The sequence below is a fragment of the Phaseolus vulgaris genome, chromosome 7 (assembly GCF_051622355.1).
Source record: "Phaseolus vulgaris cultivar YP4 chromosome 7, ASM5162235v1, whole genome shotgun sequence".
In the NCBI taxonomy this organism is placed as follows: Eukaryota; Viridiplantae; Streptophyta; class Magnoliopsida; order Fabales; family Fabaceae; genus Phaseolus; species Phaseolus vulgaris.
In genome coordinates, this window is record NC_143504.1 from 49,378,025 (window position 1) to 49,390,797 (window position 12,773).

Sequence of the window (12,773 nt, forward strand, 5' to 3'; positions counted from 1 at the left end):
TTTAGCTTGTTTGTGTCAGTGTTAGTATGGTGGGGTATGGTATGTAGTAGTTTGGAAGGTTTTGTGATATATGGTAGTTTTTTTTTTTATAAGGGTTAGATCACCATGAAGTGGTTCTTATTTATATATTTTTTCTTGCTGATAAAAAAAATGAAACATTTTAATTAACAATTCACAAACAATTTAATTCCATCAAACACAAACATACAAAATCATATAAACCACACATTGATTTATAAATCAAAGGATATTCATCAAATGACATATTTTAGAAGACTCTTTTCAAGTATGTTCCACTAGAGACTAACATTTCATCTCCTCCAAGACTTAGATTAACATATACACATGTCATGGTGTGCAAGAACTTCCCCCTCAATTTCTCACAACCTAATATATTAGTCTATGTAACTTAGATTATCAGTGAAGCAAAGTGATCTCTATTACAATATAAGTCTTTTTACTTAATACTCAAATAAAAAATGGTTCACATTGTGACCCCAAATTCATACAATTCTTATCATCCCTAATAGTTGTTTTCACGCAACATAACTCATTTAAATAAAATCATAAATAAATTAAATATACACATTAATATTACATTTATATTTATATTTAACATTCACATCAAATCCATTTAAGAGAGAAAGAGAAATAGAAAAATAAGAAAAATAGCTTGAGGAAAAAATTCTTTTTTTGAACGAAAATATGGTCGAAAACAATAGTTGAGTTGCAACTTTATTTTGCTTAAGCCAAAAATCTTTCTCTTGAGTAAAAATATGACCCGCAAAATGTGAGATGTCCTGTATAGGCTCGCCCTACATTTGACCCGCAAAATGTGAGTCGGGTTGGCCTGTCCTGGTAGAAAATGCTGGTTGATTTATTTTATTAGCTCGTCCGCATAAGAAATATTTTTTAAAAGATTAATGAAAAATAATTTTTTAAATATAAATTTTGAATAAATTTATTTTTTGTTTATTAAGTTAATTTTGTTTCTTATGTAGATGAATTAGGTAAATGATCTCAGAGTAACGACACATGCGTAATAAGATATGAATGAATAAAATCTATTATAATGATGTTATAATTTTCAATGAAAATTGAATTTCAATTGTACTAAGAAATTTACTAATAAAATATTTCATTAAATATATACATTTTTTATGGTAATACATGTAGACACATGATTATTATTATAATTTGTATATATATAATACAATATTTAAATTTTATTATAAAAAAGACTAAGATCTGACTACTCATTTAGTGTGGATTACAGGTTATGCGAGACAGGTCTAAGTGGACCAGTGAATTGAAATAAACAGTTTATCTCACGTTTTTCACTGGGCCTCCAGTCTCTTTCGCTTTTTCATTCCTGATTTGTATACAAATAATATGAATAAAAATCATAGAATGAATTATTTTTCAATTCAAATATCTAAAGAAAACAAAATTTCAGTATAAATTTAACCAAATTTAAAATTAATTTCATCAAAATTGATTACAAATCTAAAAAAAAAATTAAAAGAAATTAGCTCTTTAACTATTGCAAGGTGTAATGAAATTCTAAAAGATGTGAGATTTAGTGGGAGAGTGTATCCTGAAGTTAAAGTGAGAGAATTGAGAAAGAAAAGAAAAAAATAATATGAAAGAACGAGAGAGAAAGGAATGGGAAAATTGAAGAGAAAAAGTGAAGGAAGTTATATATATAATTTAAGAAACTATATATTAAAATTTTAAAGTTAATATCCTGCATGTTTGTAAAAATAATAAAATTATTTATTTGAATAAAATAAATACATTATGTTGAAGTACGTTTTACTCTAATGCAAAAATAAATACTCCGAAAGCCCATTTATATAGTTTCAAAGTTGATAACATACGTTTATTTCATTGTTATAAAATAAATACATTATGATGAAGTACGTTTTACTCTAATGCAAAAATAAATACTCCGAAAAAAAAAATAAAAAAAAATAAAAATAAAAATATATATATATATATATATTCAAAGTTGATAACATACGTTTATTTCATTGTTAGTAAACCTTTTGTTGTTTTATTAAAATTATTACGTTATTTGTAACATTATATTAATTATTAATTTGAATAAAATAAATACATTACCTTAAAATATCATTTGAACTCTTACTTTGGGAAGAAAAAAAATGATTTAATAACTCTTCTTTTATTTACATCATTTAAATAATTATTTATTAAAAATTTAACGTTAAAATATCACATTTATTATATTATAAATATTTTATTATTTTTATCAAAATACATTGACTTATTTCTGAAATAATATTAATTATTTATTTAAACACAATAAATATATCATGTTAAAGTATACTTTTTATATCTCTACTTCAGGTGAGTTCTAAAAATCCTTTATATATATAATCATAATTATTTATATAAAAAATAAAGAAATCCTTATTTATATATATAAAATAGTTTTTAGAATTTTGTATGAATAGATATAATATACACATGTATCGTTTTTGTTTATATATGGGTTTTAGATTATCTAAATATTTCTAATATAAAAATATTGAAATTAGTTATCTGTATATACAATTATATATTAACATTTTTTAAATATAATTATTTTTTATGAAAACTTTAATGGCAGTTTTTTAAATATAATTTAAATAAAATAAACTTTCAATTTAAGAATAAATTTTGAAGAACATTGTACCATTTGTTAAAATTTATACTAGTATAAGTTGAGAACTTTATATATATATATAGAGAGAGAACTATTTTTAAATTTTATCAAAATATAATAATTTATTCGTTAAAATAATATTAGTTATTTATTTTTACAAAAGAATTTCATTAGGTTGAAACATCATTTCTGACCCAGTTTTGAAAAAGGAAAAGTAAATGCCCATATAAAATAGTTGTTTTGAGTGTCTATGGTATTTCACTTATATTATATCTTATAACGACTTCTTCTATTAATGAACACATATTCTTGTCTTCTTGTATATTTTTTTTAGGTTTAACATAGCTTAAATTCATCACAACTTTCAAATTTTAGGAATTTACTTCTTATTATCAATTATTCAATTGTATTAGATTTTTTTTTTCAACAATGAATAAATAAAGTAAATGGAACATTTCATGAGTGTTTCAACCTTTATACAAGATGTTCAAGGTCCACCTACATTAGTAAGCCAAAAATAAAGAAACTACTGCAATGCAACACTTTTCAAACTCCAATCCTAACAACGTCCGTAATCTTACACAAAGTGTACCTGTTGTGGAGAGATGGGGCCTAGGCACGGTCGGTTGACGTAGTGTAATTGTTGACGTGTCGATCTTCTTCTCCTTCGGTCGGTCGTTCCTTCTGGGTGTCTCCTTCAGTCGGTCGCTCCTTCTTGGTGTCTCCTTCGGTCGGGCGGGGGAGGGTACCTGCGAAGGCACTCCGACGCTCAAGTGAGTATGAGATTCTAAGTGTGGTTTAGTGAGTGAGTGAGAACGTACCTTTCTCTGGCTTGAGCACGATATTTATAGGATTACCTAATGGGCTTTCTACCCCTTTGGGCTCAGGGTGGTTATGGATAGGTCTTTGCCAGTCGTGCTCCAGAATACCCGGGGAATATATCTTTAAATGCGTATTCCTTATTCTTCGGAGGTGTATCTTAACCACCTTATCTTGTTACATAAATATCAATATATCTTTAAATGCGTATTCCTTATTCTTCGGAGGTGTATCTTAACCACCTTATCTTGTTACATAAATATCAATATATCTTTAAATGCGTATTCCTTATTCTTCGGAGGTGTATCTTAACCACCTTATCTTGTTACATAAATATCAATATATCTTTAAATGCGTATTCCTTATTCTTCGGAGGTGTATCTTAACCACCTTATCTTGTTACATAAATATCCTTACATTTATTATGCGTTCGGTCGGTCGGCCGCGTGCGTTCGTCCGGTGCCTATAGGTACACTTGCCCCCCAGGCTCGAGGGGAATAAAAGCCGAAGAGTCGTAATGATTGTTGTGCATTTCGATGTGTCAGGCATTAAATGTAACGGAATGACGGGACGTGCTCTTTTGGTCGGATGGGACAGAGATCGATCCGACGGTGGAGATCGAGTGACGGTTCGACTTCCGACTGGCTGAGGTCGTAGGATGAATGTGCATCTGACGGTTGAGGGAAGAGGATGAATGCTATAAATAGCGTTCGCATTTATTGACGGCCGGTTTGGAGATTGCTTCCCACCTACTCTCCACCATCCCTACAACGAAGTTGATGGTGGAGACTTTAGAACTGCAAAGTCGGGCGCTCGTGGCGAGCCGAACGGTGATCGAGGAACTTGAGAGAGTTACGACCGTCACCGTTCCTCGCTTGAAGAAGGAAATGACGGAAGCAAACCAAGCTTCAAAGGCGTCGGCCGGGATGGTCGAGAAGTTAAAAGGCCAACTGGAGGAGGAGCGGGCGGCCGTAAGGGCGTGTGAAGAGCAAAAAAGAGGGTTTGAGGTGCAATTGAAGGATGGGGCCGACCGGGAGGAGGCCCTCAAAGCTGAAGTGAAAAAATGCCAAGACTTTATGCTCCGCATAAGTGAGGAGTACTTCCGGCTGGGTCTTCAACAGGCGGCTTTATGCTCCGATCACGTTAAAGTAATGATAATTCTGATGCCGAACGAGGCATAAATAATTCTGATTATGTTAAAGTAATGATTCTGATGCCGAACGAGGCATAAATAATTCTGATTACGTTAAAGTAATGATAATTCTGATGCCAAACGAGGCATAAATAATTCTGATTACGTTAATGATAATTCTGATGCCGAACGAGGCATAAATAATTCTGATTACGTTAAAGTAATGATAATTCTGATGCCGAACGAGGCATAAATAATTCCAATTACGTTAAAGTAATGATAATTCTGATGCCGAACGAGGCATAAATAATTCCGATTACGTTAAAATAGTAATAATTCTGATGCCGAACGAGGCATAAATAATTCCGATTACGTTAAAGTAGTAATAATTCTGATGCCGAACGAGGCATAAATAAGAGTAATAAAAGGAATAGGAGACTTGGATTTTAATTTACAGTGCCTCGTTAAAACCTTCTCGGTCGTAAACCCTCCTTAGGGAAAAGCCGACCGAGCGAGGAAAGAGTACACTTTGATTAAGTTCAACTGTAATAAAATTTGAGATGCGTGGCATTCCACGTTCTTGGTATGTCCTTCCCAGATAAATGTTCCAAGTAATAGGCTCCACCAGCTGCTGTGTCTGCTATGCGGAATGGCCCTTCCCAATTGCTAGAAAACTTGCCACCTTCCTTTCGGGCGTCACCTCGCATTCGCCATACTAAGTCACCTTTGTGGAACTGTCTTGGTTTAACTTTGGAGTTGTACCGTCTGGCTGCCCTGATTTAGCATGCTTCTTCGCGAATTTTACACTTGTCCCGAAGTTCGTTGATAAGATCTAGGCCAACAGAGAGACTTTCCTCGTTCAGGTCAAGATCAAGGGTTTGTCGGCGGAGGGAAGGTTCTCCAATTTCGACGGGGATCATGGCTTCGGTGCCATATGTTAGGCTGTACGGCGTTTCTTGTGTGGTCGTTTGGGGGGTACAACGATATGCCCATAATACTTCTAAGAGTTCTTCGGTCCAGTTACCTTTGGCTGGGCCAAGACGTTTCCTCAACTCGTTCAGAATGACTTTGTTGGCGGCTTCTGCTTGGCCGTTTGTTTGCGGATGTTCAACCGAGCTGGCAATATGTTTGATGTGGAGCTTCGCGTAAAATTCGGCTAAGGTGCGGTCGGTAAATTGTCGGCCGTTATCAGTGATGATGATCTGAGGAAGGCCGAAACGACAAACAATATTTTTCCATACGAAATTTTGAACGTTGCAAGCGGTGATTGCGGTTAGAGGCTCAGCTTCAATCCACTTGGTGAAGTAGTCTATGCCGACCAGTAAGAATTTACATTGGCCTTTGCCGGGGGCGAAAGGGCCAATAATGTCCATACCCCATTGAATGAACGGCCAGGGTGAGAGCATATAATGGAGTTCCTCTGGTTTTTGGTGAGACAGAGTACCGAATTCTTGACATTTAAGGCATTTGCGGATGAAGTTGGTACAATCACCTTGGACGGTTGGCCAATAGTAGCCGGCTCGGAGTACTTTAGTGGCCATTGTTCGCGCACCAGAAAGAGTACCACATATTCCTTCGTGCAATTCCTGGATGACATAGGAGGCCTGATCGGGTGTTAAACATTTGAGGAGTGGTCTGGTATATCCACGACGATAGAGATCGTCACCTATTAGGATGAACCGGGCAGTTTTCTGCTTCATGGTTTTCTCAGAACTGGGACTACACGTACCATTAAGCATATATTCTTTGATGGGGGTGATCCAAGTGGATTCTGAGTCGATCATTAGACATTCTTGTAGATCGATGCTCGGCCGTGCCAGCGTGACATGGATTACTGACTGGTGTACTCCTTTTCTTTTTGTGGTTGCTAGCCGGGATAAGGCATTCGCGCGAGTGTTGTGATCGCGGCGGACGTGTTGCAAAGATATTGCTGAGAATGTATCCATCAATTGTTTGACGAAGTGGTAGTACTGCTGCAGCAAGCTTTCCCGTACTTCGTACTCGTCATTGAGCTGTCCGATGACGAGTCTGGAATCGCTTTTACAAATTAGTCCAGTGATTTCCAATTCTTGGGCTAAGTGTAAGCTGGCTATAAGGGCTTCGTACTCAGCTTGGTAGTTGGAAGTCTTGAATTCAAATTTCAAAGCTTGTTCAATAACAATCTCGCCGGGTCCTTCCAACACAACTCCCGCGCCGCACGATCGTTCATTGGAGGAGCCGTCAACGTGCAAAATCCAAGATGGACGGTCGTCCTTAGCCAAACATGGGGTGAGTTCGGCTGCGAAGTCAGCAAGGGCTTGCGATTTGATGGCTCCTCTTGGCTGGTACTGTATATGGAATTCTGATAATTCTATTGCCCAGCTAATCATTCGTCCGGCTAAGTCTGGTTTGGCCAGAATCTTCATGATAGGATAGTTTGTCCGAACAATGATGCGATGGTTTTGAAAATACATGCGCATTCGTCGGGCTGTAATGATTAGAGCCATGGCTACCTTTTCGATTGTCTGGTACCGAACCTTGGCGCCGTGGAGGGCGCGGTTGACGAAATAAACTGGACGTTCTTCGGAATTAATTTCTTGGACTAAGACTGAACTAACAGCTTCGTTTGAAACGGCTAGGTAGACTATGATCGGCTCTCGGGCGTCTGGTTTCTGGATGACCGGTGGGGAGGACAAAAAAAATTTTAATTGGAGGAAGATTTCTTCACATTCGGGCGTCCATTCGAAGTGAGATGCTTTTTTCAATAATCGGGCTATGGGTCTTGTCCTTTCTGCGAGTTTAGGGACAAACCTGGACAGAGCGGTGAGCCGCCCAATGAGTCTTTGAATTTCATTAATGGAACTGGGGCTCCTCATTTCGGAAATGGCTTGACATTTCTCTGGATTAGCTTCTATGCCGCGGTGGGTAAGCATAAAGCCTAAGAACTTTCCTCCCTCGACGCCGAACGCGCATTTGTCAGGATTGAGTCGCATTCGGTGTTGACGAAGAGCTTGGAAAACTTCTTTTAGGTCGGCGACATGTTGTTTACATGAGTCGGATTTGACAACAATGTCATCAACATAGACTTCAACGTTCCTGCCGATCATGTCATGGAATACATGGTCCATTAGTCTTTGATAAGTGGCCCCGGCATTTTTGAGTCCGAAGGGCATAACTTCATAGTAGAAATTATCGGAATCAGTCATGAAGGCTGTCTTCTTTCGGTCGGCCGGGTGCATTTGGATTTGATTATAACCTGAGTAGGCATCAAGGAAGCTGAGGATGTGATGTCCGGCCGCCCCATCAACAAGACGATCAATGGTAGGCAGAGGGTAAGAGTCTTTTGGGCATGCCTTATTGAGGTCCGTGTAGTCAACGCACATTCGCCATTTTCCGTTCGCTTTCTTTACCATAACCGCGTTGGCTAGCCATGTGGTGTAGCGGGCTTTCCGAATGAATCCAGCTTGTAACAATTTATCGGCTTCGTCACGTGCGGCTTGGCGTCGTTCTTCGCCTAGATGTCTTTTCTTTTGGGCTATTGGCCTAGCTTCTTTATACAGTGATAATCGGTGAGTGATTACCTGTGGGTCTACGCCAGGCATGTCAGCGGCCGTACATGCGAATAGGTCGACATTTTTAACAAGTGTCGTGCCAATGGCCATTCGGTCGTCCGACTTTAGTGAAGTGCCGATATGTGTAGCGTGGCGATCATCACGAAGGGGGAACGGATGCAAGTCTTCTCCTGCCTCCATACGGGGATCGTCCATACGAGGGTCGAGATCAACAAGGGCTATCATTTGTCGACGGGACATGCGTCGTCCGGAATGTCGGGTCGGGGATCGTCCTCTTTTTTGCGGGAGTCGGTCGTCCGGATTGGTTGTGTAGAGCCGTCGAGTTGGCTCATTTTTCAAACTTGCGACATAACATTCTCTAGCGGTTTTTTGATCGACATGGATTGTTGCAATGTCGTTATTTGCCGAAGGGAATTTCATGGCTAAGTGTGGGGTGGAAACAATGGCTTTTAACCTGTTGATGGACGGACGACCGAGCAAGATGTTGTAGGAAGTCTGGGCGTTAACCAGAAGATATCGTACGTTTATTGTTTTGTGGAGACCGTCTTCTTCACCAAAGGTTGTATATAAGTCTATATACCCCTTAGTGTCGACCCGTTCGCCTGAGAACCCTACGATTTGTTCGTTATAGGGTTGAATGTCTGCTTCTGGGATGCGCATTTTCTTGAAGATTTCCCAGTATAATATGTCGACCGAGCTTCCTTGGTCTACCAAAGTCTTGGCAATTGCGAACTTGTCAATTTCCACGGTGATTACCATAGGATCGTCCTGGGTTGGATCTATGGCTGTGAAGTCGTCGTCAGTGAAAGTAATCGGAGGTATGTGTGGACGCCTCCTCGTAGTGGCATGAGCGGACTGGATGTCCCGAAGATGTTTCTTTCGGGCGGAATTTGAGCACCCGCCACCGGCAAAGCCTCCGGCTATATAATTTGCTTCGTGGCTCGATTCGCCCAGGGTAACGGGTCCAGCAATCATGTTGATGACTTCGCGAACTCGTTGGCGTGGGCGGGCGTTTCGGTCGGGACTTGTGCTGCGGGCGCGTGTACGCCGAACGGGGCTTTCACTGCGTTTCCGCGAAGCTTGGCTATGGTCAGTTCGGCGTTTGTAATCGTTATGGTATGACTGGTCGACACCACGGGATGGACGGTCGGTACTCCGTGGTGGGGATCTTGAATTCCTTGTCCTCTTGACGAATTGTCGCAAATGGCCAGCCTGGATGAGCTCTTCGATTTTGTCCTTCAACGCCTGACATCCTTCGGTTGTGTGGCCGAAGTTTCGATGGTATTGCTTAGCGGTATCTGCGTTCGGTGGCATTTGATATCGCTTCAGTGTCGGGATTAAGTCCGTTTGTAGTGCTTCATCTAGGGCTCGTCCCCGCGGAACAGTTAAAGGGGTGTAACTGTTGAATCTGGGCATACGGCCTCCTCTATTCCGATCGGGCCTCTGAGTGGTTCGGACGGTCCGTTCGGCTTCGATTTCTCTTTCCTTACTCGGGATTTGATCTTTGAGGACTACGGATTCGACGGCCTTGAACCGTTGGTGATAGTCGATGTGTTCTTCGATTTGCATGAATTTGGTTGCTCGAGTGCGGAGATCTTCCATGTTTTGAGGTGGTTTCTTGATGAGACTGTCGGCAAAACGACCCGGCCGGATGGCCGAGACCAAATGGTGTAATGCAACGTCCTGTTTGAGTCCTCGGATATTCATACATGCTTTGTTGAACCTGTCTAGAAAGGTTCTAAGAGGTTCAGTTTTCTCTTGTTGCACCGATAGGAGAGACATGGAAGACATATGATGCGGTCGGCTGGTGGCATGTTGGGTAGAAAATTTTGCGGCTAGGATGTCAAAGTCATCGATGGATTTCGGAGGCAGCTCTGTAAACCAAGTAAGAGGTTCTCCTTGTAGTGACGTTGGGAAAACTTTACACCACACATTGTTATCTGTGGTGTACAAGGTCATCTGTGTTTTATAAACATTTAAATGCTCATCTGGGTCGGTCGAGCCGTCATAGAGTTTTATGGTGAGACCCCTCCATTTGTCAGGAAGTGGAGTAGCGATAATTTCGTCTGTAAAAGGATGAGCCCTTTTACTCGACTTTCTTTCGATTGTTTCAGCTCTGGAAGCAGGATTGGTTTTGGCCGACGTAGGTATGCGAGAGGCGGTTCGGTCGGCTGCATGGGATTGTCCTTCTCGTTCAGGATTATCGACCTGTCGCTGGAGTCGCGCGTTCTGCTCTCTCAATAAGGCGATTTCTTCCTCTTGGCGGTGTCTATCCTCTTCGTGTTGACGACGATCGTCCATCCCCTTTTGCCGCAGTTCCTCCATCTGAGTTTGGAGGGTTTGAATCATGGTCATCTGTTCTGCCATGGCGTCGTTGTTGTTCCTTGTTGCAACCATTATAGCTTTAAAAATTGAAACTTTGCCTCGGCCCCACGGTGGGCGCCAATTGTACCTGTTGTGGAGAGATGGGGCCCAGGCACGGTCGGTTGACGTAGTGTAATTGTTGACGTGTCGATCTTCTTCTCCTTCGGTCGGTCGTTCCTTCTGGGTGTCTCCTTCAGTCGGTCGCTCCTTCTTGGTGTCTCCTTCGGTCGGGCGGGGGAGGGTACCTGCGAAGGCACTCCGACGCTCAAGTGAGTATGAGATTCTAAGTGTGGTTTAGTGAGTGAGTGAGAACGTACCTTTCTCTGGCTTGAGCACGGTATTTATAGGATTACCTAATGGGCTTTCTACCCCTTTGGGCTCAGGGTGGTTATGGATAGGTCTTTGCCAGTCGTGCTCCAGAATACCCGGGGAATATATCTTTAAATGCGTATTCCTTATTCTTCGGAGGTGTATCTTAACCACCTTATCTTGTTACATAAATATCAATATATCTTTAAATGCGTATTCCTTATTCTTCGGAGGTGTATCTTAACCACCTTATCTTGTTACATAAATATCCTTACATTTATTATGCGTTCGGTCGGTCGGTCGCGTGCGTTCGTCCGGTGCCTATCGGTACACAAAGAAACAAAAACTACAAGCCCCAAAAAATATATACGACCAATCCAACAGAACTACAAACACACCTACCACAAAACATATAAATTCCTTACACCCAAATAAGGCCAAAGAAAAACCAAAACAATAGAATATTAAGAACAAAACTTTTTTCCTTCATTACCTCAGGATCTATCTCCAAAAACCTGCAATAAAGAACAAACTCCTTTTTGGCCTAAGACCAACATTAGTAGCACCCAACGAAGAATGTAAGACGATAACTACAAATTAAAAGCAAAACAAAAAGAAAAGACACATACGTACGTAAGTTCAGGAATTTTGTCCCACAAAAACCACCCAGCTGTACCCTTACTTTTTAATTGTCTTCAAACAAGCCTTATGATTCACACACCATTGGGCATAAGTAAACGAAACGCCCTTTAATTTACTCGTGAGCCAAGATCATGCCTTGAGTTGGGTCAAAGTAAAAATCACAAAATAGTTCACTCTACCATTCTCAAAGATGACAAGGTTCCTTTGTTTTCAAATTTCTCCAACCATAACAATCCACGTACACCCCCAATAACGGTTTATCATATGTGAAGCTAGCCTTGTACTAGAATCTTGTATCTTTTAAATTATATATTTATCCATATTTTAACATGCTTTCCAAATTCTGCCAACATATTTTAATTCCATCTCATTTTTATGTAGTTTTAAACATGAACTTTCTCCACTCATGTCAAAGATTGATCTAAAGTCAACCAAATTTAGATTTTTCCCTAACAAATACCATGATACTATACACTTTTAGTTGGGTTTAGTAAGCATCTTATATAACATTTGGACTAATATTACTCATATGTTAATCAATATATTATATACAAATATAGATCCACTTTTATCTATATATAAAATATATACAAACTTTTTAAGATAAGTTTTCAAAAGAATATATATATATATATATATATATATATATATAATATCTTTCAAACAAAACATCAAATCATCATTACATAGTTACATTGCGGTTAATTGTAACACATATCACACATCATTAATTATAAGTGAAGCATTGTCATTAATATGCAAAGTCATGGATCACATCCTAAGATGTAATTAGATTATTGTTACCAAGATGTAAGAATATTCACATTTTTAATGAATAGTGTAATTTGTCATTTGTCAACTTTTAGAAGATATATATTAAGAATATTTCAATAAAAGACAACATTAGTAAAAATGAACTTATGTTTCTTATGTTAAGTTAATTGGTGTACCTACTCATTTAAGTTTGATGGAAAAATCTCTTAAATTTTTCACCACCTAATATATTAATTTACATTAGCAAATCATCGATGAATCATTTGGTGAGTTTTATGTTTTATATCTCAACTATCGGGACTCATATCCAAGACCATCCAAGTATCTCTCATCACACACTCATAAATGACAACACACCCATGAGATAAAAGACACATATCAAATAAATATCATCTTATAATTAATTTGAAGAAATCTTAGTATTTTTTACTAGTTTCCTAATAAACTACCTATTTTTTTTGAAAAATAATTATTTTTCAAATAAAGTAATTTCTCAAACTTTTTGTTCAGATTA

General features: G+C 38.8%; 1 protein-coding gene across 1 annotated transcript; it reads right to left on the bottom strand.

Annotated features, from left to right (window-relative positions):
• Window positions 1-5,398: 5,398 nt before the first annotated feature.
• On the bottom strand, window positions 5,399-10,567 carry LOC150025971 (uncharacterized). The gene is made up of 2 exons (XM_090304841.1): window positions 7,855-10,567; window positions 5,399-7,773 (listed from the first exon to the last, which is right to left on the bottom strand). Exons 1-2 carry the CDS (start codon window positions 10,565-10,567, stop codon window positions 5,399-5,401), a joined length of 5,088 nt encoding a protein of 1,695 aa, XP_090160967.1.
• Window positions 10,568-12,773: the final 2,206 nt, after the last annotated feature.

What these genes read in the sequence shown, in the direction of transcription:
- LOC150025971 (XM_090304841.1), bottom strand. Translation starts at nt 10,567, where the DNA reads ATGGTTGCAACAAGGAACAACAACGACGCCATGGCAGAACAGATGACC. An exon ending in CTTCCTTGATGCCTACTCAG is followed by an intron (nt 7,774 to 7,854) that starts GTTATAATCAAA and finishes TCTACTATGAAG; the next exon opens with TTATGCCCTTCGGACTCAAA.